Consider the following 27412-nt stretch of genomic DNA (forward strand, 5'->3'; position numbering starts at 1 on the left):
AAGGAACAATTTTACACTGCTGGTGGGACTGCAGACTAATAAAGCCTGTTTGGAAGGAAGTATGGAGAACCTCAAAGAACTCAGGTTAGATCTCCCATTTTATCCTCTAATCCCATTACTGGGCATCTACCCAGAAGGAAAAAAATCCTTATACCATAAGGACACTTGCACTAGACTGTTTATTGCAGCTCAATTTACAATTGCCAAAATATGGAAACAGCCTAAATGCCCACCAACTCAGGAATGGATTAACAAGCTATGGTATATTTATACCATGGAATACTATTCAGCCATTAAAAAAATGGAGACTTTACATCCTTCATATTAACCTGGATGGAAGTGGAACACATTATTCTTACTAAAGCATCACAAGAATGGAGAAGCATGAATCCTATGTACTCAATTTTTGTAAAAGGACAATTAATGGTGGGAGGTGGGGTAAGGAGAGAGGAGAGAGAAAGAGAAGGAGAAAGGGGGGTGAGGGAAAGGAAGAGCAGAGAGAGGAAAGGAGGGAGAGGGTGGGGTCTCGGGGTGTGACACACCTCTTAGGGGGAAGACACAATTATAAGAGGGACTTTACCTAACAAATGCGATCAGTGTAACTTGGTTTCTTGTGCCCTCAATGAACCCCCCCCCAAAAAAAAAAGAAAAAGAAGAAAAGAAAATGTGATTGTGATTCCATGAAAGAGTTTGAGAAGATGAGAAGCCTAGTATCTCTCAGAAAAAAAGCGATTTGGGGATATAAAGAATTTCTTTGGTTGAATTACATAGAAGTGTGTCACTGACCTGTTTTCCTGAACTATGAAACATGAATTTGTGGGCTAAGAAATAGTTTCTCTTGGTAAATAAACAATTAAAAACAAAAACATTAAAATATTTGACCATTTTGAATTTATTTTTATCATTGGTAAAACAAAATATTTCATAGTTCTTAAACAAAATATTTCTTAAACAATTTTTATCACATTGTAAAAGTAATATCGGCTCATTGCAGAAGTTTTACCTTCAAATTTAATATTCAGCTTTTCTTTCATTCTAGGCATGTTTATTGACATTATTCTGCACAAACATTTTAATATCTTAAGCATTTCCCATTTTGTTCAATATTACTTTAAATATGTTCTGAATTTGCTGCATAATATTCTGGCATATGTCATAATATCTCAATAATTTGAAATTATTCAATGTTTAAGTTGTTGCCATATGCTCACAATTACAAAAAATGTTAGGACAAGTATTTTAGGCATAAATCTGTGTATATAATTTTATTAGTTTCTTATCATAGCTTGCCTAAATTCAGCGATCAGCTCAAAGTATATAAGAATATTTAAGTTTTTTGATATTTACTACTCAACTGATCTTCAAAAACTTTGAACCAATTAAAATCCTATCAGCCAAATGAATGACTCATCATTCCACTACAATTTCATAGGGACTAAGGATTACCATTTTTAAAATTGGCCAATTTGATAGAAAAAACTTCTTTATTTTTGTTGTTAATTGGTTCCTATGAAGCTGAACAATTTTTTCTTTCATATTTTTGGTGAGTTGTGGGTTCTTACCTTGTAAACTAATTTTTTTCACTGATATGTTCATCTTTTCCTAAGCAATTTATGTGAGCTCTTTATAGCTTAAAGAGGGTAATCTTTTGATATGTATGTTGCAAATGTTTTTCCCTAGATTTCATTTGCACTGAAATTTCACTTATTGTTTTTCTTGGTATGAAAGAGTTTTAATTCTAAACTCTTCTAGTCAAATACCCATTTTTTAAGAAAATTATTTCTGCTTTTGGTTTTCTGCACATAAACTCCCTCAAGTCCTTTCTCAACTCAGGATTATCAATGCGTTTCTATCTAGTACTTTTATAATGTTTGCATTGAATTTATATTGGATATTGTTTGGAATTCATTTTGGTTTATGGTAGATGGGAGTTCAAATCTTCCTGCCCCCAAATGGTTAGCCACTTGGTTGTCCCAACAATGCTATTTCCTAGAGATTTGCAATGCTGATTTTAGTAATTTTTCTTGGATCTGTTTCTGAACAGTGTCTCCCATTGATCTGTATATCGATTTCTATTCCATATTGTTTATTCACTTGATATATATTTATCCACGGTCTACTACATGCCAGGTATTTTACCTGGGAATATATTGCTAAGTATAATACTTTGTAAAATAAAGCTCTCTCTCTATTTTTTTTTTTTTTAAACAGTCTCACTCTCACAGCAACTTCAAACTCTTGGGCTCAAGTAATTCTCTTGCCTCAGCCTCCTGAATAGCTGGGACTACAGGAGCCCCCTAAAGCCAGGCGAGTTCTTCTATTTTTAGTAGGACCTTCCTGCTCAAGCTGGTCTGGAACTCCTGAGCTCAAACAATGCACCCACCTCGGCCTCCCAGAGTGCTAGAATTATAAGCGTGAGCCACCTCACCTGGCCCCAAAGCTCTATTTTTGATGGCTTTAGCCAGAAGGATAAAAAAACTAATCAAGAAATTTAAGTGGAAAGAGAGAGGGAGAAAGAGGATTGGAAAGAGAGAGCGAAAGAGAAAGGAAGGAGGGAGGTTGAGATGAAGAGGAAGAGGTGGAGACGGGAGGGGAGAGGAAGATTGAGAAAGCCCATTGATACATGGGTAATGTCCTTCCTTCCTTCCTTCCTTCCTTCCTCCCTCCCTCCTCCCTCCCTCCCTTCCTTTCCTCCCTCCCTCCCTCCCTCCTTCCTTCCTTCCTTCCTTCCTTCCTTCCTTCCTTCCTTCCTTCCTTCCTTTCTTCCTTCCTTCCCTTCCTTCTTTCCTTCCCTTCTTCTTTTCTTCTTTCCTTTCTTCCTTTCTTTTATTTTTGAGACAGAATCCTGCTCTGTCACCTGGCTAGAGTTCAATGCCATCATCATAGCTCATTACAACTTCAAACTACTGGACTCAAGTGATCCTCCTGACTCAGTCTCCTGAGTAGCTGGGACTACAGGCACACACCATTACACCCAGCCACATTTTTTTCTATTTTTTAAAAATATAGACAGGGTCTTGCTCTTGTTTAATCTGGTCTCAAACTCCTGACCTCAAGTGATCCTCCCACCTTTGCCTCCCAGAGTGCTGGTATTGCAGGCATGTACCACCAAGCCTGGCCTATGCTACATAGTTTGTGAATAATTGTGGGGAATGACCTGGGAAAAATCAATTCTTGGTGTGGAATGAACAATTGGGAGGTCACTTAGTTCATGTTAAGAGGTGATGTTGTCTTTGATGAAAGTAGTGATGATGGTAATAAAGAGAAGTTGTCAGATTTTAGAGGAGTTTATGGGATAAAATGACTCTAACTGGTGCCTCATTGAAAACCATGCACTTGAAAAACCATCTGGAAGTGTAGCCTTGGTTTGGAAATAATTCCTTATAATTTTAATTATGAATCATTTTTACAAAAATTAATAAAATTTCTACTTTTTATGTGTGGCCATTCTAGAAAGCACTTTAATTAACTTTATTATATTCATGTTAATATTTGCCTTTTATAACCTATATAACTGTCTCTTGTTATGCAGAAATGGATTATCAATCATCAAAATTAGTTTTTAGATGGGTTGTTTTTAAGTATACTGTTATCTGTAACCTATCTCTAATTGCAATTCATTCTGTTGGCTGCTGCTAACTCTTCTAATTATGATCAGATGGTAAGATTTGAATCTTTTTTTTTTTTATTGTTGGGGATTCATTGAGGGTACAATAAGCCAGGTTACACTGATTGCAATTGTTAGGTAAATTCCCTCTTGCAATCATGTCTTGCCCCCATAAAGTGTGCCACACACCAAGGCCCCACCACCTCCCTCCGTCCCTCTTTCTGAGATTTGAATCTTAATCAGGGGAATTGTCTGGTTATTCCTTCTACTTCTAATAACCTACTATCTTGAATGCCAATTAATTTGCTTTTACATATGGAAAGTCAGACCAGGTTTCCTCAAAGTTTCCAAATACACACCAATCACTACAGAAACACCTCAGACACTTGTTCTGCTGTGTCACCATGCTGGTTCCAGGGACTCAATGGGCTAGAGATAGAGATCTTGGGGTTTGGCATTTGGCCCTTCGACATTACCCTAAAACATCTCATTCTGTTCCCGAGTAGGTATAAATCAGGGAAAATACATAAATAGAAATTTGTATTATAATTCTCTAAATTATGAATGAAACTTGCAAAAAATCAGGAATAATGGGGGCATATGCCAATGTTGAAAAAAAAAAGAATAGGATATATTCTAAATAGTGAAAAGCTATGCCACGGAAGAATCAGTGGGAAGTCGTAAGTTATTGAAATAATTCATCAAACTCTTCTATTATGAGAGAACTCAATTCGAAGAAAATGCTATGATATACCTTCTCTAATGTAGAAAATGACTACAAAATGAATCAACCCAGGAAGAATGGATGTAAAAAAAAATCCATCCAGTATGAAAATATGCAAGTCTTTATTACTTTAAAAATGACATAGATGCTACATCTACAAGTAACAATTTATTTTTATTTTCAGATCAGTTTACTAAATTTTAAGCACATTATCTGTGATTTTTACATTGACTATAAATAGCTCCTGAAATAGTCAAAACAACCTAGTCTTTAGAAACATTTCCTAATCAGTTAATTTGTAGGCATGAAGATCTGTTTTAAACAGTGAACTTCAAAAATTTCATTTTACACAAATTGAAACTGAGTATTCTTTGTAAGGATTTCATGTAAGTACAATTGTGTGAAATTACCCTTATGTGACACTTATGCTATGTCATAAGACCTTGAAAGAGTTCCACTTTGAATGGAAGATAATAAAACTCACAGTTTTCCAGAGCTGTGTGATTAGAAATGTGGCTTTTGTCAATCTGGTGTTCACTTGCCACGGAAGAAAATTCAATATTTCCAACATTCAAGATTGCAGCAAGTATACTGTATATACTTCCAAGTTGCTGAAACACATCATAGAAACATTAGCATCATTCTCCCCTTGAGTATTGCAAGGCAGTGACTATAGCTATGGACAGACTGGGGAAGAAAGCTTAAGCTCCAGCACAAGAAGGTCATCCCACAGCTACCATGTCAGACTAAGATCCAAATAGACTCAACCTCACTCATTATCTCAACTTCAGAGCTACAAATATTACTTCAAAAGCAGAAATAAGGAACTTTTCTTTGAGGAAGCAGAAATGCCTCATTCATTAGGCCTTAGATACATCTATCCATGTGTCTATCCATGTGAAATTTAACTTCAGAACCTAGTGTGGTTGTTAACATATGTACATTTTCCTTGAGATCACATTAAAAGGGAGGCTGTACTCATATGTGTGCATAAATGAGAGTGAAGATATCCAAACAATTTATTTATCCATTCACCTACTGAAAGACATCTTGGTTGCTTCCAATTTTTGGCAACTACAAATAAAGCTACTATAAAAATCCATCAGCAGGTTGTTTTGTGGACATAGGTTTTCTATTTGGGTAGATAACAAGGCGTGTGATAGCTGAACTGTATCCTAAGAGTGTGTTTAGTTTTGTAGGCAAACTGCCATGCTGTCTTCCAAAGTGGCTGCATCAATCATTTGCATTCCTACCAGCAATGAATGAGAGTTCCTGTGACTCCACATCCTTACCAGCTCTTGATGATGTCAGCGTCCTGGATTTTGACCATGCTAGTAGGTGTGTAATGATATCTCTTTGTTGTTATAGTTTTTTATGTAAAAAACAACATCTCTATTGTAGAAGTTGGAAGACCCTGAGAATGTGGATTCTGTGGCTGGTTGGTTGGTCCCATTTAGTATTGAGCCCATTGCCTTCCACTTAGCAGGCAGTGAACACAGATTTAGGTAATAAGTAAGTGTGCTTTTCATGGGAGACTATGAAAACCATGATAGTGAGAGGTACAGGCAAAACAGTTTAATATAGCATCCTGTGACTCTTCATAAATTATAGGATGTATCTGATTTGTAAAACAGTATTCCAAGTATTTTTTTCAACTGGTGATTTTGTTTGGGATGCAGAACAAATTCCTATAACACAAAACACCTCACTTCTTGATAGCTATGTCTGCAATCAGTGTGTAACTTACTCAAAAACTAAAATTTAATATCCCCCTCCCTGAGTCTTCCAAATTCATAATCTAAAGGAAATATTGCACTTGTGTATAAAACAGTTAGAAAATAAAACTAAAGGCTTAGTGCCTATAGCTCAGCGGCTAGGGCACCAGCCACATACACCAGGGCTGGTGGGTTTGAACTCAGCCCAGGCCTGCCAAACAACAATGACAACTACAACAACAACAATAAAAATAGCCAGGCATTTTGGTGGGTGCCTGTAGTCCCAGATACTTGGAAGGCTGAGGCAAGAGAATAGCTTAAGCCCAAGAGCTTGAGGTTGCTGTGAGCTGTGACGTTGTGGCACTCTACCCAGTGTGACATAGTGAGACTCTGTCTCAAAAAAAAAAAAAAAAGAAAGTAACACAAAAAATATATAAATGATAGTAAACATTATCCCCAAACAAATAAAACAATACATAATGCAAGATATGGCTATCTTCCAACATGTTATAAGCCTAAAAACACGCCCCAAATTAAGAGTACAACTTGTTGGGCTTGAATTCTGGCACTTAAGGAAAAAGAATGCTTTCCAAGGAAAACAAAAAAGGCTTAAATGGAAACTTTTGTATGTATAGATTCTTATAGGAATTTTGTGAACTTTCAAGTATGGTAGTAGTTGATGGCTTTAGTTTTATTTTGTATCTATTTTTAAACACATGTTTTTTTTTTCCTTGATATGATATGTTACCAATATAATGAATATAAAACAATGAAATCAACCACAAGAGGAACTCTACCTAATAAAATAAAATACTTTGACCTGGTTGCTTGTACTCTAACTAATGAGGGTACAATATTTAAATTTACTTAAAATGAAACAAAACAAAACAAAAAACTATGACCTATGAGCTTGAAAGTGTGAAAAAACAGTGCAGAATTCCATCGTAAAGTATAAGGGATTGGTTGGATGCAATCAAATAATAAAGAGGTTTGGCTGGGGCTGAGTGCCAAATCCTTCCACCCAAATCTGCATAAAAATTGTTCAAAGAGTTTATAATGAAAATTGGGTAGGAGAGGCCAGGCCAGGTGGCTCATGCCTGTAATCCCTCAATGCCCTGTCTCTGGCCCCGACCCAGGGCCTTGTTGGACCCGGGATGCTAGGTCTCTGGCCCTGCCCACTCAACTGTCTGGATGTGGGCCTTTGTGCCACCTTAATCGGGGTAGGTCTCATTAGGTATCAGGTGCCAAAGCACCTTAGAAGTCACAGTCAATATTAGTAGGAGCCAGCATCTCAGCAGCAGTCTCTCAGCAGCAGTCTTAGCAGGGGAGCACCCATTAGGCATCCTCTGAGCAAGAAGTGGAGCCAAAGGAGTTGCCCCGGCTAACTTCCCCCACAGCAACTATTTATAGAAGTAATCCAGTGGCCACCTAGCCACAGGTGTGGAGACTGCTGACCAGTGACGTACATACTTTCATGCTCTCCTGAGTCTCACTAATGAGAGCCAATGATGTTAAATCCCTTTCCCAATCCCTTATTGCCAAAGTATTTCTCATCAGTGCCTCCTACATTAAGCACTCTGGGAGGCCGAGGAGGGTGGATTGCTTGAACTCAGGAGTCCAAGACCAGCCTGAGCAAGAGCTAGACCCTTCTTTTACTAAAATAGAAAAATTGAGTCAAAGAGGATCGCTTGAGCCTGGAGTTTGAGGTTGCTGTGAGCTATGATGCCATGGCACTCTACCCATGGCAATAGTGTGAGACTCTATCTCATAAACAAACAAACAAATAAACAAAAAACCCAAACAAACAAAAAACAAAACAAAACAAAACAAAACTGAGTAGGAGTAAAACGTGACAGATGCCCAAGGGAATGAATGTATGGTTCATTCATTCATTGGGTTACACAACAAAATACCAGCAGAAAGGTATGGCTCAAAACTCCCCACTGACATAAAGGAGAGCATATAGCTATGAGCATAGATCCAGATTTGTAGTTAGATTAAAGTACCCTAAACCAGTATTCTTAACTGTTGAGGATGGGAGAATGGGACGAGTCTCTCCCTAGGGGACATCTGGTAACGTCTGGAGATGTTTTTAGTTATCACAAATGAGGGTGGGCTGCTACTAGCATCTGGTGGGCAGATTCTGCTCAATATCCTACATTGCACAAGAGAAACCCCACAGCAAAGAGTTATCTGGCCCCCAATAAAAACAGTGCTGAGGCTGAGAAACCCTGCCCTAGAAATATTCAGAATCAAGATCCTCAACAAAGTCTCAAAATTCTCTTTCCAGAGAATAGTTTAGAACTTTCAGTTTCAGCTCACAACCTTAGGAAAATAAGAATAGTGGTGTAGAAATAAACCAAATCTATAGTATCTGTTGTGGATTAAATTGTGTCCCTGTCCACCACCTCACCCCACCTGCCAAATCCATTTGTTGAAGTCCTAAGTGCCAGAACTCAGAATGGGATCTTATTTGGAAACAAGGTCATTGCAAGTGTAAATAGTTAAGTTGAGATGAGATCTTACTGGAGTAGGATGGACCCCAAATCCAATATCCTGGTGTCCCTTTGAAAGGACACCATGAGAAGACACATACACACACCCACACATATACACACAGACCACCACGTGAAGATGAATGAAGGCAGAGTTCGGGGTGGTGGATCTGCAAAGGTCACCAAAGATCACCAACAATTGTTAGGGAAACATTAGAAGCTAGGAGAGACGCATAGAACACATTTTCCCTCAAGCCCTCAGAAGGAGCAAACTCTGTTGACATCCTAACCTTAAACTTTCAGGTTTTTGTACTGGGAACAATAAATTTCTTTTGCTTAAGCCACTCAACTTGTGGTACTTTGTTATGGCAGCCCTAGCAACTAGTACAGTATTAATACCTTTTGTCAAATTCATGCATGAGATATGTAATCTTGGGATAATCGATGTGTTTATTCCTAACTGTTTGAAATCTCTAAGATGATATTTGAGACACAGTAAAGAGTATAGTAGAGACATAGTAAATAATCTGACAATTAGTCTCATGACTTGAATTTAAATGCTTATTTGACATTACACTAAGGGATTTAATTTTAAACCCACAACAAAGTATGATTGCAAATTGCATTCAGATGTATGAAATAACTTGATTTACTACCTTAATAATTTTTAATTATAAGATTTTTCAAGGCTAATAAGTTTCAGTGCTTAAGAAGGTTTAGTGACATGATTAGAAAGTTTAGAAAGCACTAATCAGTCCTTGTAAGCCTGCTCTGTCAGTCATTTGGAGTGTTCCAAAGACTTAAGTCTACAAATTTTTATATAGGCTCAGGCATTTAAGAGTTATCTAATTAATTACATCTGTCTAGGGCAATTTAACATTATACTTATGAATTAAGTGAACAAAGAACAACTGACTGAAAGTTTTTACTATTCTTATACAAAGATTGTTACATTCACAAACTGAAAAAAGATATGTAAGCAGAACAAAAATATGCCTTCTTTGAACATTAAAGAACAACTAATAGGTGAATTGTTAGGGTTGGAGTTATATCTAGACTCATGAATGTGATCAGCCCACATGCTTACTTCTGGTATTATGCTCCTAACTAGTCTCCTTGTCTTTGGTCTTACTGCTCTCCAGTCCTCCTTTCAGATGGATGATTTTTCTAGCAGGCAAATAAGATCTTCTCTGTCTCCAATTAAAATCCTTCCACGGATTCTATTCCCTATTCTATTCTATTCCCTTCCCTATTCTATTCCCTGGAATAAAGTTCAGCTCCTCACCAAGGTACACGAAGGAGAGTTATGCATCTTCCTGTACCTATCTGTGTCTCTACCATCATTATCAGCTACTGTCCTCTCACATACTTCAGCCAGCCAAACTCCTCATAGGTTCCTAAGAATTGCACATTATTTTTAAACCTCAGTTCTGGATTATGCTGTTCTTTTTACCATTCTTCACACATACTATCTTTGAACTTTTCACTGATTAACCCCAGACTTCATCCTTCTATGAGATTATTCATATATAATCTCTTTGGTAGGATGGCCTTGCTAATAAATTATCTAATGGAGAAAAAAGCAAACTATCTAACACAGCAAAAAAGGAGGAAACTCAAAACACACTGTAGCCTCATTGAAGAAAAAGATCACAGCACACACTGCCTCTTTGTTTAACCACTTGTGGTCTGACTCATAATTTCTAGGTTTGTTTTCCAGCATTTAAAAAGAAGTGAGGTGATAGAAGGAGTGCAGATCCCCCAGTGCCTGCCAAACCAGATTCCAAGCAGACTGATCAAGCTAGGGTCACAGAGAAAAGAAAGAGAGGGAGAGAAAAAATGAAAAACAGACTCAGCCACTTCATAGCCCTTTTGTTATCACCTGGGAGCAACCTTTTTTTCTTTCTCTTTTTATCCATAAAAACACCCGACCCCCGACTCTTTATGCTGGCACTTCTCCTTCTTTATTTCTTGTGCCAACACCTTCTCACCTTTGAGATGTAAAATAAACTTTCTTTAGTTTTTTTTAAGCTTTGTGTTCAGAATTCTTTCTCAGCCTGTGCCATGAGTCCCTACCCTAACACTTTCCTTTATATCTTTCACTGATCAACTCCAGACTTCATGTTACTGTAATATTCTCCATCTGCTGTCATGGAATTCATTACATTTTATTGAAACCATGCCAAGTATATATTTCTACTATCAGATTATAATTTATTGAGAATAGAGACTGTGACTTATTCATATCCCTAACACAAGGGTTGATACAGAGGTGGGACTCAATAAATGTTTTCCAAACTATTTTCTTTTGTGTCAGTTAAATGACAATAAAATTTCTTTTGCTTTAAAAACAGAATCCTCTTGTTTGTCTTATATGTATATAAGTTATTTAGTCTGTGCCTTACTGTTTCTACTTGTCTTCTTTAAAATTTTTCCTTAATCCAAATGTCCTATTCATTTGGTGTCAAGATTTGCATCCTGGGGTAGTAGCTAGATTTTATTAGAACACTAAGAGTTCACTAAACCAAATTTTATTTTTTTTCAAAAGCCAATTGGATCCTCTAAGTGGCAGAGCCCTGTGGTTGGAAAAACTATGACCCTTTTCTCTGATTTTGTTCTGGGAGAAGAAGCTACAGCCCATGCTGGATAGACTGAGATTAGTGCACAGAGCCTTTTTGGTGACATGCATGAAGTCCTTTCTTAGGATCCCGAACTGTATTGGATGCCTAATTGAAATCCATGTGAGAGAAAAGTGTAAAAGGGAACAACGTCTGGACCTCAAAGTAGGTGGAGGTCACCATGGGCCTGGATGAAGTGAGGGAGGAAGCAGGCTGGGTGAATGCCTGTGACAGGGTTAAGTAGTTATTTCTAGAAATAAATAATTCATAGATTTTAAATTGCATGTGGTTATGAGTAGCATAGGTTTGGAAACATTTTTTGAGTCCCACCTCTGTACCAGGCCTTGTGCTAAAAATTAGAGATATGAATAAATCACAGTCTCTATCAGACCTCACCTGGTAGGCAAAGAGCAACTGATGGGAGAGAAGGAGATGACCAGCAATCACCACTTGCTGCTGTTTGTATGTAAGGGATATTAATATGTTCTCTATTCTTAGATTGAATTCTGCAGACACTTAAGGCAATAAAATGGCATGAGCAATCTGCAAAGACTAGAAGGAAATTACACGGCTCTTAATTTGAATCATAAAATCACAGACAGTGACAGTTGGAAGTGAGTCAGAAATTAGCCCTCCTTCTCCCCCTCTTTTATTAGTAAAGAAATTTAGACCAGAGAGGCTTAGTTATCAGTTTAGTTATCAGCAGACAGCTGGAAACAAGCAGTGCCAAGGAGTTTAGCTCAGTGATCTTGATTCCCCAGCACAAATTTTTTTTTTTTTTTTTTTTTGTAGAGACAGAGTCTCACCGTACCACCCTCGGGTGGAGTGCCGTGGCATCACACGGCTCACAGCAACCTCTAACTCTTGGGCTTATGCAATTCTCTTGCCTCAGCCTCCCGAGCAGCTGGGACTACAGGCGCCCGCCACAACGCCCGGCTATTCTTCTATTGCAGTTTGGCCGGGGCTGGGTCTGAACCCGCCACCCTCGGCATATGGGGCTGGCGCCCTACTCACTGAGCCACAGGCGCTGCCCAGAATTATTTTTATTTTACCAACTTCCTCCTAGGTCCTGTCATTCAGTTCAAGTCGTCAATGTTGGCTGAATCATTACATTCTGAAACTGTAACTTGTTTTATGCCCTTTGAATGAAAGCAACAACTAGGTATCAAAGCGTTATTTTTAGGAGGCAGAGACAAGATGGCTGACTGAAGCCAGCTTTCCACAGAGGCTCCCATACAGAAGGAGAGTTAAAGGACAGAAATTTAGCAAGTAACCTGGTGGATTTGAGCTGCAGCAAGAGAGAAGGTTGAAGAACGCACATCAACCCCACCAAGGCAAGCTGTGACCCCAAGGATACAAACAAAAGGTACAAAATCCATCACCAAGCAGACGGGAGTCCCCTCCCCCACAAACAAACGGGCAGAGTTCAAAGGTCCTCCCACTCCACTCCACGGGAGAGACCCTCTAAAAACTGAACCTATGTCCCCTACTAGGGTGCCACAGTGTTCTCCTGCCAGGCATAAAACTGTATATATTCTCTACCTGCAACTCTGAGCTCCCAGCACTCCCTTCCACTCTCACTCTGAGGTCTGGAGGCCTGTCCCCCAGGAGTCCAGATTCTTGGGTGATTTCTCGAGGGGTGTGGACAGGGCCTAAACTGCAGCTGGTCAGTGCTGACTCGGGGGCATGGGAGTGAGGAGAGGACAGTTGGCTGAGAGGGAACCGCACTGGAGCAGCGGTGCCCCGAGGTGCAGAGCAGCAGCCATCTTTTAGCAACAATAGGGCTCACTCCCTGATATTCTGAAGCCACACCCCCATCTCCCTGGGCAACCAGAGTAGGCCGGGCATCTACTCAGGTGGCAACCATCATGGAACAGGTCTGGGACGGAAACACAGGCCCCGTTAGTAAAGGGTTTGCCTGAGGCGGTACCGGCCTGGGTGGAGCGTGGGGACTAGAAACGCACGCACAGAGCCTAGAATTTCTCAGGCAGGGGCTGACTCAGAGGACCACTTTACTGAGCCTAAGACGCACCCGGCCCTCAGGGGATCATCAGCCTATAGACAAAGGAAGACAAGAGGCTAGAACTGACAGGTAACTGAATACAAACCTGCAGGAGCAAAGACAGGGCCTGAGGCGGGGACAGAAACAAATTCCAGCAAAGTTGTTCTGTTCTGTTCTGTCAGTAACATCAACCAGGGGCAGGGCTGGAACTGAGTGAACACCCCCCAGCCTCCATCAAGCACCGGAGGTTGTCTGGCCTCACCTCCCCCTGCTAGATAGAGGCACAGCGCAGCGGCCTGGCTTAACAGAAATAGATTTCCTTGTGACTCAGGCAGGTGCAAACCCCTGGAGTATCTATTCACTATAGGCAACTGGGTTGATGGCCTGCGGGACTATCAGTGACTGGGTGTGACAGAGGTGCAAGGTGGGGAAGGAGACATCAACCTTCCAGACTGATCTATTTGCTGGGTGAGTCCTCCTGACTCCACAGAGTACTGGAGCAAGCCATATCAGAGTAGTAACCAGACCCCTGCGATCCAGTTGCCAGAGACCTTTTAAACTCTCCCACCTGAGACAGGTGCTGACTGAGACAACTGATACGGACCTTTTGAATTGAGCCAATCGCCCGAGGACTATTCAGGTGGTGTGCTGGGTGTGTGGTTGTAGGAAGGTTTGATTTTCCTTTTCCAATTGTTGCCTTTGGGGGCGGGGTGATTTAATACTTAATACTGTTGGTATTTCTCCACAGCTGAGACTTTGACCCAGAGTAACTGTTTCACTAGGGTCGAACAGAGACCAGCTGAAAACAAGACAGAACCACTTAGCCCCACCACACCAAACAGGTCCCCAGTTTCTCAGGCCATAGCACTGTACGGGTCCTCGACAAAGCTCCAGGGGAAAAATCAAATGGTGTAAAACAATCATGGGGCGGAATCAATGGAAAAACTCTGGTAACATGAATAACCAGAATAGATCAAACCTCCCCCCCCCCAAGGAAATATATGGCAGTAGTAACTGAAGATCCCAGTCATAAACAGCTGGCTGAGATGTCAGAAATCGAATTCAGAATTTGGATTTCAAACAAGATTAATAAAATGGAGGAAAATTTGGAATTAGAAATTCGAGCAGCAATTCAAAAGTTGGCATTAGAAATTCGAGGAGAAATTCAAAAGTTGCATCAAGAATTTAAAGAATTTAAAGACAAAACCACCAAAGATTTTGATGCACTGAAGCAAGAATTTGCAGCCCTCAAAGATCTGAAAAATATAGTAGAATCCCTCAGTAACAGAGTGGAGCAAGCAGAAGAAAGGATTTCTCACGTTGAAGACAAAGCCTTCGAACACTCCCAAACTCTCAAAGAGGAAGAGAAATGGAGAGCAAAAATGGATCATTCTCTCAGAGAGCTCTGGGATAATTCGAAGAAGGCTAATATCTGCCTCATTGGAATCCCCAAAAGTGATGAAGTGGCCTCGCTAGGCACAGAGGCCCTTCTCCATGAAATTATGAAAGAGAATTTTCCTGACATGCCAAGAGATTCTGAAATTCAGATAGCAGACAGTTTCAGAATCCCAGCACGACTCAATCCCAATAAGACATCCCCAAGGCATATCATAATTAACTTCACTAAAGTTAACATGAAGGAGAAAATTCTGAAAGCAGCCAGACGTAAGAAATCCATTACCTACAAAGGGAAGAATATTAGAATGACTGCAGATCTCTCTGCTGAAAATTTTCAAACCAGAAGAGGGTGGTCATCAACTTTTAATCTCCTAAAGCAAAATAATTTTCAACCCCGGATCCTGTATCCAGTTAAACTGAGTTTCACTTATGATGGAGAAATTAAATACTTTAACAACATTCATATGTTGAAGAAATTTGCCATAACCAAACCAGCTCTTCAGGATATTCTCAGACCTAGCCTCCATAATGACTAGCCCAATCCTCTACCACAAAAGTAAACTCACTCAGACACTTTTGATCAAACTCCAACTTCCACAGTGGTGAAAGGATTAAAAATGTCCACTGGACTTTCGAAAAACTTGACACCCAAAATTTTACCAGACTTATCAATATTCTCCATTAATGTGAACGGCTTAAACTATCCTCTAAAGAGGCACAGGTTAGCTGACTGGATACAAAAAGTCAGGCCAGATATTTGCTGCATACAAGAGTCGCATCTTACCTTAAAAGACAAATATAGACTCAGGGTGAAAGGATGGTCATCCATATTTCAGGCAAATGGTAATCAGAAAAAAGCAGGTGTTGCAATTTTATTTGCAGTTACAATAGGCTTTAAACCAACAAAAGTAAGGAAGGATAAGAATGGTCACTTCATATTTGTTAAGGATAATACTCAATATGATGAGATTTCAATTATTAATATCTATGCACCCAACCAGAATGCACCTCAATTTGAAAGAGAAACTCTAACAGACATGAGCAACTTGATTTCCTCCAGCTGCATAAAAGTCGGAGATTTCAACACTCCTTTGGCAGTGTTAGATCGATCCTCCAATAAGAAGCTGAGCAAAGAAATTTTAGATTTAAACCTAACCATCCAACATTCGGATTTAGCAGACATCTACAGAACATTTCATCCCCCCAAAACTGAATACACATACTTCCATTAGCCTGTGGGGAACATACTCCAAAATCGATCACATCTTAGGTCACAAGTCTAACCTCAGTAAATTTAAAGGAATATAAATTATTCCTTGCATCTTCTCAGACCACCATGGAATAAAAGTTGAGCTCAGTAACAACAGGAATCTTCATACTCATACAAAAACATGGAAGTTAAATAACCTTATGCTGAATGATAGCTGGGTCAGAGATGAGATTAAGAAGGAAACTGCCAATTTTTTGGAACAAAACGACAATGAAGACATGAATTATCAGAACCTCTGGGTACTGCAAAGGCAGTCCTAAGAGGGAAATTTATGGCACTGCAAGCCTTCCTCAAGAGAATGGAAAGAAAGGAAGTTAACAACTTAATGGGATATCTCAAGCAACTGGAAAAGGAAGAACATTCCAACCCCAAACCCAGTAGAAGAAAAGAAAGAACCAAAATTAGAGCAGAAATTGAAAACAAAAGAATTATACAACAGATCAATAAATCAAAAAGTTGGTTTTTTGAAAAGGTCAATAAAATAGATAAACCTTTGGCTAACCTAACCAGGAAGAAAAGAGTAAAATCTCTCATCTCATCAATCAGAAATGACAAAGATGAAATAACAACAGACTCCTCAGAAATTAAAAAAATCCTTAATGAATATTACAAGAAACTTTATTCTCAGAAATATGAAAATCTGAAGGAAATTGACCAATACTTGGAAGCACGTCACCTTCCAAGACTTAGCCAGAATCAAGTGGAAATGTTGAACAGGCCCCTATCAAGTTCTGAAATAGCATCGACTAAAAAGAAAAGCCTGGGACCAGATGGCTTCATGTCAGAATTCTACCAAACCTTTAAAGAGGAATTAGTACCTATATTACTCAACCTGTTCCAAAATGTAGAAAAAGAAGGAAGACTACCCAACATGTTCTATGAAGGAAACATTACCCTGATCCCCAAACCAGGAAAAGACCCAACAAGAAAAGAAAATTATAGACCAATATCACTAATGAATATAGATGCAAAAATATTCAACAAGATCCTAACAAACAGAATCCAGCAAAACATCAAACAAATTATACATCATGACCAAGTCGGTTTTATCCCAGGGTCTCAAGGCTGGTTCAATATACGTAAATCTATAAATGTAATTCAACACATAAACAAACTGAAAAACAAAGACCATATGATTCTCTCAGTTGATGCAGAAAAAGCTTCTGATAATATACAGCATCCTTTCAGGATCAGAACACTTAAGAAAATTGGTAAGAAGGGACATTTCTTAAACTGATAGAGGTCATCTACAACAAACCCACAGCCAATATCATATTGAATGGAGTTAAATTGAAATCATTTCCACTCAGATCAGGAAACAGGCAAGGCTTCCCATTGTTAAAAGGCTTCCCATTTAACATTGTAATGGAAGTTTTAGCCACTGCAATTAGGGAAGGAAAGGCGATCAAGGTTATCCATATAGGGTCAGAAGAGATCAAACTTTCGCTCTTCACAGATGATATGATTGTATATCTGGAAAACACCAGGGAATCTACTACAAAACTCTTAGAAGTGATCAAGGAATACAGCAGCATCTCAGGTTACAAAATCAACATTTGTAAATTGGTAGCCTTTATATATACCAACAATAGTCAAGCTGAAAAACAGTTAAGGACTCTATTCCATTCACAGTAGTGCCAAAGAAGATGAAATATTTGGGAGTTTATCTAACAAAGGACATGAAAGATCTCTATAAAGAGAACTATGAAACTCTAAGAAAAGAAATAGCTGAAAATGTTAACAAATGGAAAAACATACCATGCTCATGGCTGGGAAGAATCGACATTGTTAAAATGTCCATACTACCCATAGCAATATACAATTTTAATGCAAGCCTTATGAAAGCTCCACTGTCATACTTTAAAGATCTTGAAAAAATAATACTTCGTTTTATATGTAATCAGAAAAAACCTGGAATAGCCAAGGCATTACTCAGAAATAAAAACAAAGCAGGAGGAATCATGCTACCAGACCTCAGACTATACTATAAATCGGTAGTGATCAAAACAGCATGGTACTGGCACAAAAACAGAGAAGTAGATGTCTAGAACAGAATAGAGAACCAAGAGATGAATCCAGCTACTTACCCTTATTTGATCTTTGACAAGCCAATGAAAAACATTCAGTGGGGAAAAGATTCCCTATTTAACAAATGGTGCTGGGTGAACTGGCTGGCAACCTGTAGAAGTCTGAAACTGGACCCACACCTTTCACCATGAACTAAGATAGACTCTCACTGGATTAAAGATTAAACTTAAGACATGAGGCTATAAAAATACTAGAAGAGAGTGCAGGGAAAACCCTTGAAGAAATCGGTATGGGCGAGTATTTTATGAGGAGGACCCCCTAGGCAATTGAAGCAGCTTCAAAAATACACTAGTGGGACCTTACCAGACAAAAAGCCACTGCACAGCCAATAACACGGTAAGTAAAGCAAGCAAACAGCCATCAGAATGGGAGAAGATATTTGCAGGTTATGTCTCCAACAAAGGTTTAATAACCAGAATTCACAAAGAACTCAAACGTATAAGCAAGAAAAGAAGTGATCCCATTGCAGGCTGAGCAAGGGACTTGAAGAGAAACTTCTCTGAAGAAGACAGGCACACGGCCTACAGACATATGAAAAAATGTTTATCATCTTTAATCATCGGAGAAATGCAAATCAAAACTACTTTGAGATACCATATAACTCCAGTAAGATTAGCCCATATCACAAAATCCCAAGACCAGAGATTTTGGTGTGGATGTGGAGAAAAGGGATCACTTCTACACTGCTGGTGGGAATGCAAATTAATATATTCCTTTTGGAAAGATGTTTGGAAAACACTTAGAGATCTAAAAATAGATCTGCCATTCAATCCTATAATTCCTCTACTAGGCATATACCCAGAAGACCAAAAATCACATCATAACAAAGATATTTGTACCAGAATGTTTATTGCAGCCCAGTTCATAATTGCTAAGTCATGGAAAAAGCCTAAGTGCCCATCGATTCATGACTAGATTAATAAATTGTGGTATATGTACACCATGGAATATTATGCAGCCTTAAGGAAAGATGGAGACTTTACCTCTTTCATGTTTACATGGATGGAGCTGGAACATATTCTTCTTAGTAAAGTATCTCAAGAATGGAAGAAAAAGTATTCAATGTACTCAGCCCTACTATGAAACTAATTTATGGCTTTCATATGAAAGCTATAACCCCATTATAACCTAAGAATATGGGGAAGAGGGAGAGGGAGAGGATGGGCAGAGGGAGGGTGATTGGTGGGATTACACATGCAGTGCATGTTACAAGGGTATATGTGAAACTTAGTAAATGTAGAATGTAAATGTCTTAACACAATAACTAAGAAAATGCCAGAAAGTCTATGTTAACCAGTGTGATGAAAATGTGTCAAACGGTCTATAAAACCAGTGTTTGGTGCCCCATGATCACATTAATATACACAGCTATGATTTAATAAAAAAAAAGTATTATTTTTAAATCATTATAAATAACTAACCAAAAGGGATATACATACACCTTCCACCCCAACCAAAATCACTTTTTTTAAAAGGAGGTGAGAGCATTTCACGGAAATTCAATATCTTATGGGATACTTTCAAATATTTGATTTCTTTCACAATTACTATTTGATCATAACTGAAGTTATAATGGATAATCCAAAGCAAACATACTAGATTATGATTGTAGACTATCACAGGAAATGCAGGGAAAATAAAAGTAAAAAACAGCATTGTCATCTTAGACATAAAACATGTGACTTTGGGCAAAAAAAAAAAAAAAAAAAGAAAGAAAACACAAAAATTCCTGTATTACATGGTAAAAATTGCCTCTAAATAAGACAAACTACTCATTGAGTCATCAAACCACTATGAATCACCAAGCTACTGATCATTTATTTTAAAATAAGAGCAGGAAAATGGCTTTTAAAAATCACATGGTTTAAGAGTTTCAGCGTTTTCCAATTTGTGTTATTTTTAGAGTATCTGGTTTTGATTTGCCTGTCATTCCTTTGGATTGTGCTGAATCACAAATGCACACGTGAATTGTAAACTCTGAGAATCTTTAAAGAGACCCACACGCTGTGGATGCTGTGAGTGCTATCGACTTCCAGGAGAGAGAGAGATGGGGGAGGGGCAGGATACAGAAAGAGAGATGCGTATTGGAAAGTCACCAAAATTGTGCTGCGGTAAACTTTGAAAGTAGCTGGCCCTGTCTAGAGGATGTGAAAATGTTGAAAGTTGCCTCTTTCCACAATGAATGGCAACAGCTACTGACAACGACCAAATCTAAGAAAGCCAGTACAATAGTATAACAACCTCAAAGACAAAAAAATCAAGACTGGGATAAAAGGGGGTAAACACTCACTTGTTTTAATTCTCCCTTCTCTAATCTGGGACAGTTTGCCCTGTTAACTGTCTGAGTCTCTGATTCCAGATGGAATTACCTTGAATTGGACTGAAAGTCTTCACAAACTACCTAGCAGTAGTTGCCTTGCAGCTCTAGGAACAGATGTTGTACTTTCCTTTATCTTCAGCTATGTGTTTAGCTGTTCCATAAACACTGAGTGTGTTTAAATTTGGAATATAAGGTTTGAAATAAGTGAATTATATTTGTCAGTAGATGCTAACTGTGAAACTGGTTTCATTTTAATGTTACTAAACATTGCTCCACCAAGCAGGAGGAAGTAGCTGAGCCGTATATAAGCGAAACATTGCTGCTAATGAGGGGGACTTAGAAGTAAACAAAGCAATTAAAAATGCTTCCTTGCTTCTGAGATAGCAACCTCTGGGGGAGTGACTGGGGCAGAAGCAGATCAGCTCTTCTGATGGCAAAAAGCAGGAGACAGAACTGCAAATGGGTCCAGCTCCTGGTTACAAGCAGGGACTGCTTTGGTTTTTGCACAATGTTCTTCCAGTTGGGATGTCCTGGGACCTGATTGGCTACTCCTCTTTTGCCCTAACCAGGCATCCAACAGGGCCAGACTACAGTGCAAAATGAGCACCGACCACTAGCAACACTGATCTCATGACCAAGGATTGGGAAAAGAGTGGACGGTGTTTTACTTCCTTATGCACTGCCCCCTCCCCTTCAAATAATTTCGCTCTGCGGTTAAGAGTACTCTGGGTACTTAAATCAGTTTACTCCACAGGTACAAGCTGTGTGAGGGGTGAGGACCAGGTTAGGGAGAGGGTAGGGAGGGGAATGGAAGCAACATGAATGGAGGAGGAGCCAGATTTGGAATTGAATTTTGGCAGGGAGAAGGGTCAAAGATGTACCCAGAAGACTCATGGGGCAGTCATGCCCAGGAAAGGGTTGAACTACCGAACAAGGGCAAAAAACTCAAGTGGTGCCTGGGACTCCAGAATTAAAGCATAAGAATGAGTGGAATCTCCTTGGAGTATGTCCATGGCTTGTCTGCAGTCTCTGGGTGGGGACCATCTATCACCTGGAAAATGGCTGAAGCTCATGTCTTCTGAGTCAGGAAGTTTCTCTTCCAGAACTGAAGCCATTACAAACACATTTATTGCACTAGAATTAAAAATATCTACTTTCCAGAAATATATTAGGGCCATCTCTCTGACCCCCAAATGCTACAGTTCAGATCTTGTTCTGAAAAGTTAGTCAGGTAAGGTCCACAGCACACATCTTGGCATGATATGATGTCTACCACCTCATGGCATGTACAAGGGTGTACACTGCACTCTACCCTCCACATGAGGGACTCATGATATCCAAATTATTCAACTGCTACTATTCCTCATTATTTCCTCCTGACTCTCAAACAAAGGGTCAGGCAAATTCCCCTGTCTTCATACATCAATCTAGTCATTCTGCCAATCTTTCTTTGCTGCTGCTTTTATTTGGAGAGGGGAAGAAGGGGACATGAAATTCACATACTAGTCACTTTAAGAAGCAGCCACTATCTCACTGGGAGAAAGTTCTTTACAGTAACAAATTGTGGCTAAGAGCAAAGTCTGAAAGCTTCTCCAAAGCCTTTAGAGAGACCTTATTAAACAATGGATTTTTGTTACATTTTGCAGCCTAAAAGCAATCTAATGCTTCAGCAGAGAGAAGGGCCCCATTCATCTTCTCTCTGCCCTAGAGATCAGAACCATTGAGTTCCCAGCTTGCAGCTGAAGTTTAATAGTTAAACAGTGCATAGCCTGAGTTGTCAACTCAAAGTTGAAGGTAGGATCCATGAATCAGTGGAGAGAACGCCATTGGTCAGAAATAAAGATGGTCAAGTTGCAGCCTTTACTTTGATGCCACAGCACTCTACTGAGGGCAACATAGTGAGACTCTGTCTAAAAAAAAAAGTGATCCAACTTCAGCTCAAGACTCTGTGAGAAAAGTATTTACCTAAGGATGTTTTCAATCTTGGCCCACTGCTGAGTCTTATCCTTATAATTCACGAAGTTCTGGTAAAACTGAGAATTCACTGGGGGATGTCACTGTAATAACTCCTGCTCTGATACCAAGAGAAGTTAATTCTCCTTGTGTGAGCCTGGAAACAGCTTTCTAGGTCCTCTCTGCCTCCCTTTCTCTCTCTATGTGACCCTATCACCTGTTAATTCATTCAGAAACAGAGTAGTAATGTTTATTCATAACTCAAGGAGAAACTCTATATTCTGGGCTTGTAAAAGCAGCTGAAAAAGAGACTCCCCATCATATCTGAATTTTCTTTCTTTCTTTTTTTCTTTGCTGAGAGAGCTATGCTAGAAAAATTTACTCTAAAACTTTAAATATTTCACAACAACCTTTACTTTGACTATGACACACCAGATGACAGTAGTGTGCACTCTCCTTATCTATGGGGGATGCCTTCCAAGACTCTCCAGTGGATGCCTGAACCCTTGAATAGTACTGAACCCTATACACATGTACTATGTTTTTTCTATCTGATAAGTGACTGAGGGGTAGATGACGTATACATCCTGGATACACTGGACAAAGGGCTGACCAGGATGAAACAGGATGGTGTGAGATTTCACCCTGCTTCTCAGAACCACATGCAATTTAAAATCTACAAATTGTTTATTTCTAGAAATTTCTACTTAATACTTTCAGACCATAATTGACCACAGGTAATTGAAAGTGTGACCAGTGAACTCCAGATAACAGGAGACTGCTATACTCTAAATATGCATTGTTATAGACACTCTCTGGTTTGTCAGCTAAGTCTAACAAAGTTCATTGTAATTAATTTTGACTTCTCACTTCTGAAGTTAGGGTGGCCAACTTGTCTTACCATTCTTCTACATTTTCCAATTCTTACAGGAATTGCACAAAACAAAATCTTTCTTTCAAAAGGTCCCTATTAAGATAGTTGGTAACTAATTAGAACTCAATTGTATTGAATTGATGTATTCTTATTCTACCACATATCTGTCTGGAACATTTGTGGGTTACAATGTTAGCTTTGGGGTCACTGAAGATCTCTAGGACCCCAATGGTGAAAAAATGATGCTCTGTTGACCTCAGCATAAACCTCCCCTGTAAGGTAGGGTCCTAATTTCAAATCAAAAGAAAAGCCATTTATCTGTCTTCCAACCTTACCCACTTGGCAGAGATCACACTTTATTTCCTGTAGACCAGGTCTTGAAAATATCCCTCCCATCTCCCCATAGGCCTGCAGCAAGGATATCTAAGATGGAATCCAAACCTTTCAAAGAGAGGCAAGATTGAAAGGCTTCTATCATCAGAGCTGCCAACAGCACAAATTCCATATTTGGAGAAAACTCACTTAGCAAACTTTTCTCTATATCAAGAAGACTTAACATCTTCAGAAACAGTCTTTGCTAGCAAACAAATAGATCACGGGACTAATGGTTATCGTTGACAGTCTTCCATTTTAGAAGGGTGTCAACAGTGTGCCTTAAAAGCAGGCTACAAAATCAGTAGATTCAATAACTTCCCAGCACATAGTTCGAATAATTTTTGCAAAGTTTGATTTCTGTAAGCATTTTTACATTTTATAGCCTGCTGTTAAACTTTTCTAAATTTTTCGAGAAGAATTAGGTGGTTTTTTTTTTTTTTTTTTTTTTTTAGCTTAAGCTCTTAGTAGAGATTTGATAACCCAAGGAATCTTAGTAAACTTCTTAAGCAGACACATTAACTAAGCAGACACATTAACACTGCAAGAGTGTCATTTATAAAAGTGAAATAGAAACTCAACAAACTGCACATACTTTCTTGGAAGAGTTCATCTAAAAGCTTGATTCACATTCAGAGTGAAATCTTTTATTACACCATCTGAATCAACACAGCTGACAATAACCTGCTAAGAGCAAAGTTTGAAAACTTCTCTAAAAGGAATCCTGATTAAACAAGATACTTTGTTAGAAAAATTTAAAAAATGCAACCTACGTGAGAGAAGGAAATTTTTATTACTCAGTGATAAATTTCTAGCCTTAAAGGCCTTGGTTATTGAATAAGAAAATGAAGACAGAGAATCCAAGTGCTCTTTAAGAAAAAGATCAGAAGAAATCAAATGACTAAATTAATAAAAATGTAAAAACAAAACTGAAACCCATAATATAGATAATAAAAAATTTCTAAGAGGGGTATATTCATCCAACAAACTATTGTTTTATTGTTGCTTTTTTTTTAATTTGAAAATTCCATCATCTCTGATTATCAGAGATGATGATCAAATCAAAACCACTCTGAGATACCAGCTAACCCCACTAACAATAGCCCACATCGCAAAGTCCCAGAGCTGCAGCTGCTGGTGTTGATGTGCAGAGAGTGGAACACTTTTACACTGCTGGTGGGACTGCAAACTAATACAGCCTCTTTGCAAAGAAGTATGGAGAATCCTCAAAGAACTTACAAGACCTCCCATTTGACCCTGCACTCCCACTACTAGGCATCTACCCAGAAGAAAAAAAATCATTTTATCATAAGGACATTTGCACTAGATTGTTTATTGAAGCTCAATTTACAATGGTGAAGATGTGGAAACAACCTAAATGCCCATCAACCCAGGAACGGATTAATAAACTGTGGTGGATGTATACCATAGAATACTATTCAGCTATAAAAAAGATGGAGACCTTACATCTTTGGTATTAATCTGGATGGAATGGAAACACATTCTTCTTAGTAAAGTATCACAAGAAAGGAAAAGCAAGTATCCAATGCTCTCAATACTAATGTGAAGCCAGTAGATGAACTAATACTCTCCCACATAAGAGAAAAAGTTGATTCAATTCAAGTTGGGGCGGGAGAAGAGGGGAGGGAAAGGGATGGGTGTGCTCCCACCTAATGGGCACAACATCAGGGTATATGACTTACCTCCTGGGGGCAAGACACAACTACAACAGGGATCTTCCCTAACAACGCAAACTTTGTAACCTAATTATTTGTACCCTCATATTAATTTGAAAAAAAAAAAAAAAGAAAAAAGAATTATAAAAAAAGCCCCACTGTCTCCAATCTTCTCTAATGATAAGAATCACTTGGGGTGCTTGTCAAAGGCACAGATTACTAGGTCCTTCTCTGGAAATTCTTATTCTTAGTAGATCTGTTCCAGACTCATGCATCTGTGTCCAGATGCTTTTTATCTTCAGAGAACATTGGGAACTAATTTTAACTCATATAGGCCAATGAAAAAGATTTAAAAAGAAAGCTCATTGGCATAACTTTAGTACTCAAATCTGATATGAAAAGCTAAAACATTTACTAAGTTTCACATGTACCCGCGTAAGATGCACCGCAGGTGTAATCCCACCAATCACCCTCCCTCCGCCCATCCTTCCCCTTCCCTCCCTTCCCTCTCCCCCTTCCCCCTATTCTTAGGTTACAACTGGGTTACAGCTTTCCTATGAAAGCCATAAGTTAGTTTCATAGTAGGGCTGAGTACACTGGATACTTTTTCTTCCATTCTTGAGATACAAAATATGTGCTTTAAATGAGTGTGTTGTATGGTATGTAAATTATAGCTTAATAAAGTTATAAAAAAGACAGCTCTAAAAAGAACACAAACATGTATGCATGCAAAATTTTACCTATGTGGGAGATGTCTGTAGAAGTAATATGGAACATGAAGAACAAGACCAAATTTAATTGTATCTCAAGGCCACCATTTCTTCATCTCTCAAGTAAGTGTTACGTTTCTAGTTATTAAATAAGGTTGTTCAAAGCCATGTAAAGGACTTGGCCTGGCTTACATGAATCACTCAATAAATGCTAACTCTTACCATGACTGATGATCCAAAGATGCTTTCTAAAGAGGTTTGAATGTCTTTCATACTCACCTCCAGCGTAAAACCTATGACTTTGAAACATTGCTCAATTAATTCATACTGGGATTTATAGAAGCTGTTATTCATCATGTCCTGTACGGTTCTGAGATTGTCATTCTGTAGGTACCTGAAAAAATATGAAAGAAAAGGTAAAAATCTAAAATTAAGTGGATAGTGAAAATATCATTTATGAAAGTACCAACCGGTGTGTTACCTGGGAGGCTTATTTTCAGGCAATTTGTAATGGGCCAGTTTCTTCTTTTCAGCTAAACCAGCATAAATGTAGTAAAAAATGTGGAAATTTTTTTCTCCACTGAAAAAATAAGACATTTTTCAATAAGGAGGTTAGTAAGAATATTTACTGATTGCTGAAATTACTTGGCAATATGTTTATTAAACCAACTTTGAGTGCCAATGTGGGCTTCCCTGAACGCTGACTTTGGCCTCCTGTTGTTGTTACTGAGGTCATTATTTTCAATGACCACTGTCATTAAATTCCAGACACCATAATAATCACTTCCTATGAATCATTCAATATATATTTATGACTGTGTTCTAGGCATTGTTCCAGGAACTGGGGATATAACATCAGCAAAACAGTAAAAAGTCCTTAAGTTCTTAGAGTTTACATGCCGGGGGAACAGACGGAAAAACAATACAGACATATCAGACCAGACAGTAAGAAGTGCTGCATCATCTCAGGAACCCACCAGGATTCCCTGAGGTGGGCACGGTTTCTGCCTTTTATGTACAAGGAAACTGAGGCTTAGTGCTGCCAGTCTCCCCCAAAGTCACAGAGTTGATGACTATACGGGATTCAAACCAGGTCTCCTTGACTCCAAAGCCCATGTCTTTAGCCACCATTTCATGCCAACCTTCCGAGGCTCAGTTTTCTCACTTACGTGAGAGATCTCTTATATCTTACAAATGTCGATTCTAAAATTCTAAGTAGTGTAACAGACGATGGAACAATGCGACCGAGGTAACACAGATCACAGCAAGTGAGTCACTGGCTGAGGATGCTCCACAGCATAATTGTTGGGGCCTCAGGGTCACCCCCTCCTGTCTCCTTTGCATGTTCTTTTTGCTCTGGTGAGCTCTGGGGCAGACCCCACTTGCAAGCTCCCTTCCAAAGTAGCAGAGGACAATTGTGTCACTTTGCGGTTTTCCCCTTTTTGGTTCTGCTTTACTTCCTTTCACTCTCCATGAGTCTGGTGGCCATTTGGAGACCCTGGGGAATGCATCTTCTGATGGCATGCCTAATGGACCCTCCTCTTGTTTCGAGTAGGCCTGGAGCCTCATTTGAAGTGTTCAGTCCGTCAT

General features: G+C 39.0%; 1 protein-coding gene across 1 annotated transcript in view; it reads right to left on the minus strand.

Moving 5' to 3' along the window:
- Positions 1-27412, minus strand: part of MYO3A (myosin IIIA) — a 206224-nt gene that overhangs the window by 98755 nt on the left and 80057 nt on the right. The window contains exons 14-16 of the mRNA XM_053572763.1: positions 26304-26402; positions 26102-26216; positions 4816-4942 (exon numbers count right to left, since the gene is read on the minus strand). Coding sequence (XP_053428738.1) covers positions 4816-4942; positions 26102-26216; positions 26304-26402 — 341 coding nt within the window. The remainder of the gene's footprint in view (positions 1-4815; positions 4943-26101; positions 26217-26303; positions 26403-27412) is intronic.

This window comes from Nycticebus coucang, chromosome 20 (genome assembly GCF_027406575.1).
Source record: "Nycticebus coucang isolate mNycCou1 chromosome 20, mNycCou1.pri, whole genome shotgun sequence".
NCBI lineage: Eukaryota > Metazoa > Chordata > Mammalia > Primates > Lorisidae > Nycticebus > Nycticebus coucang.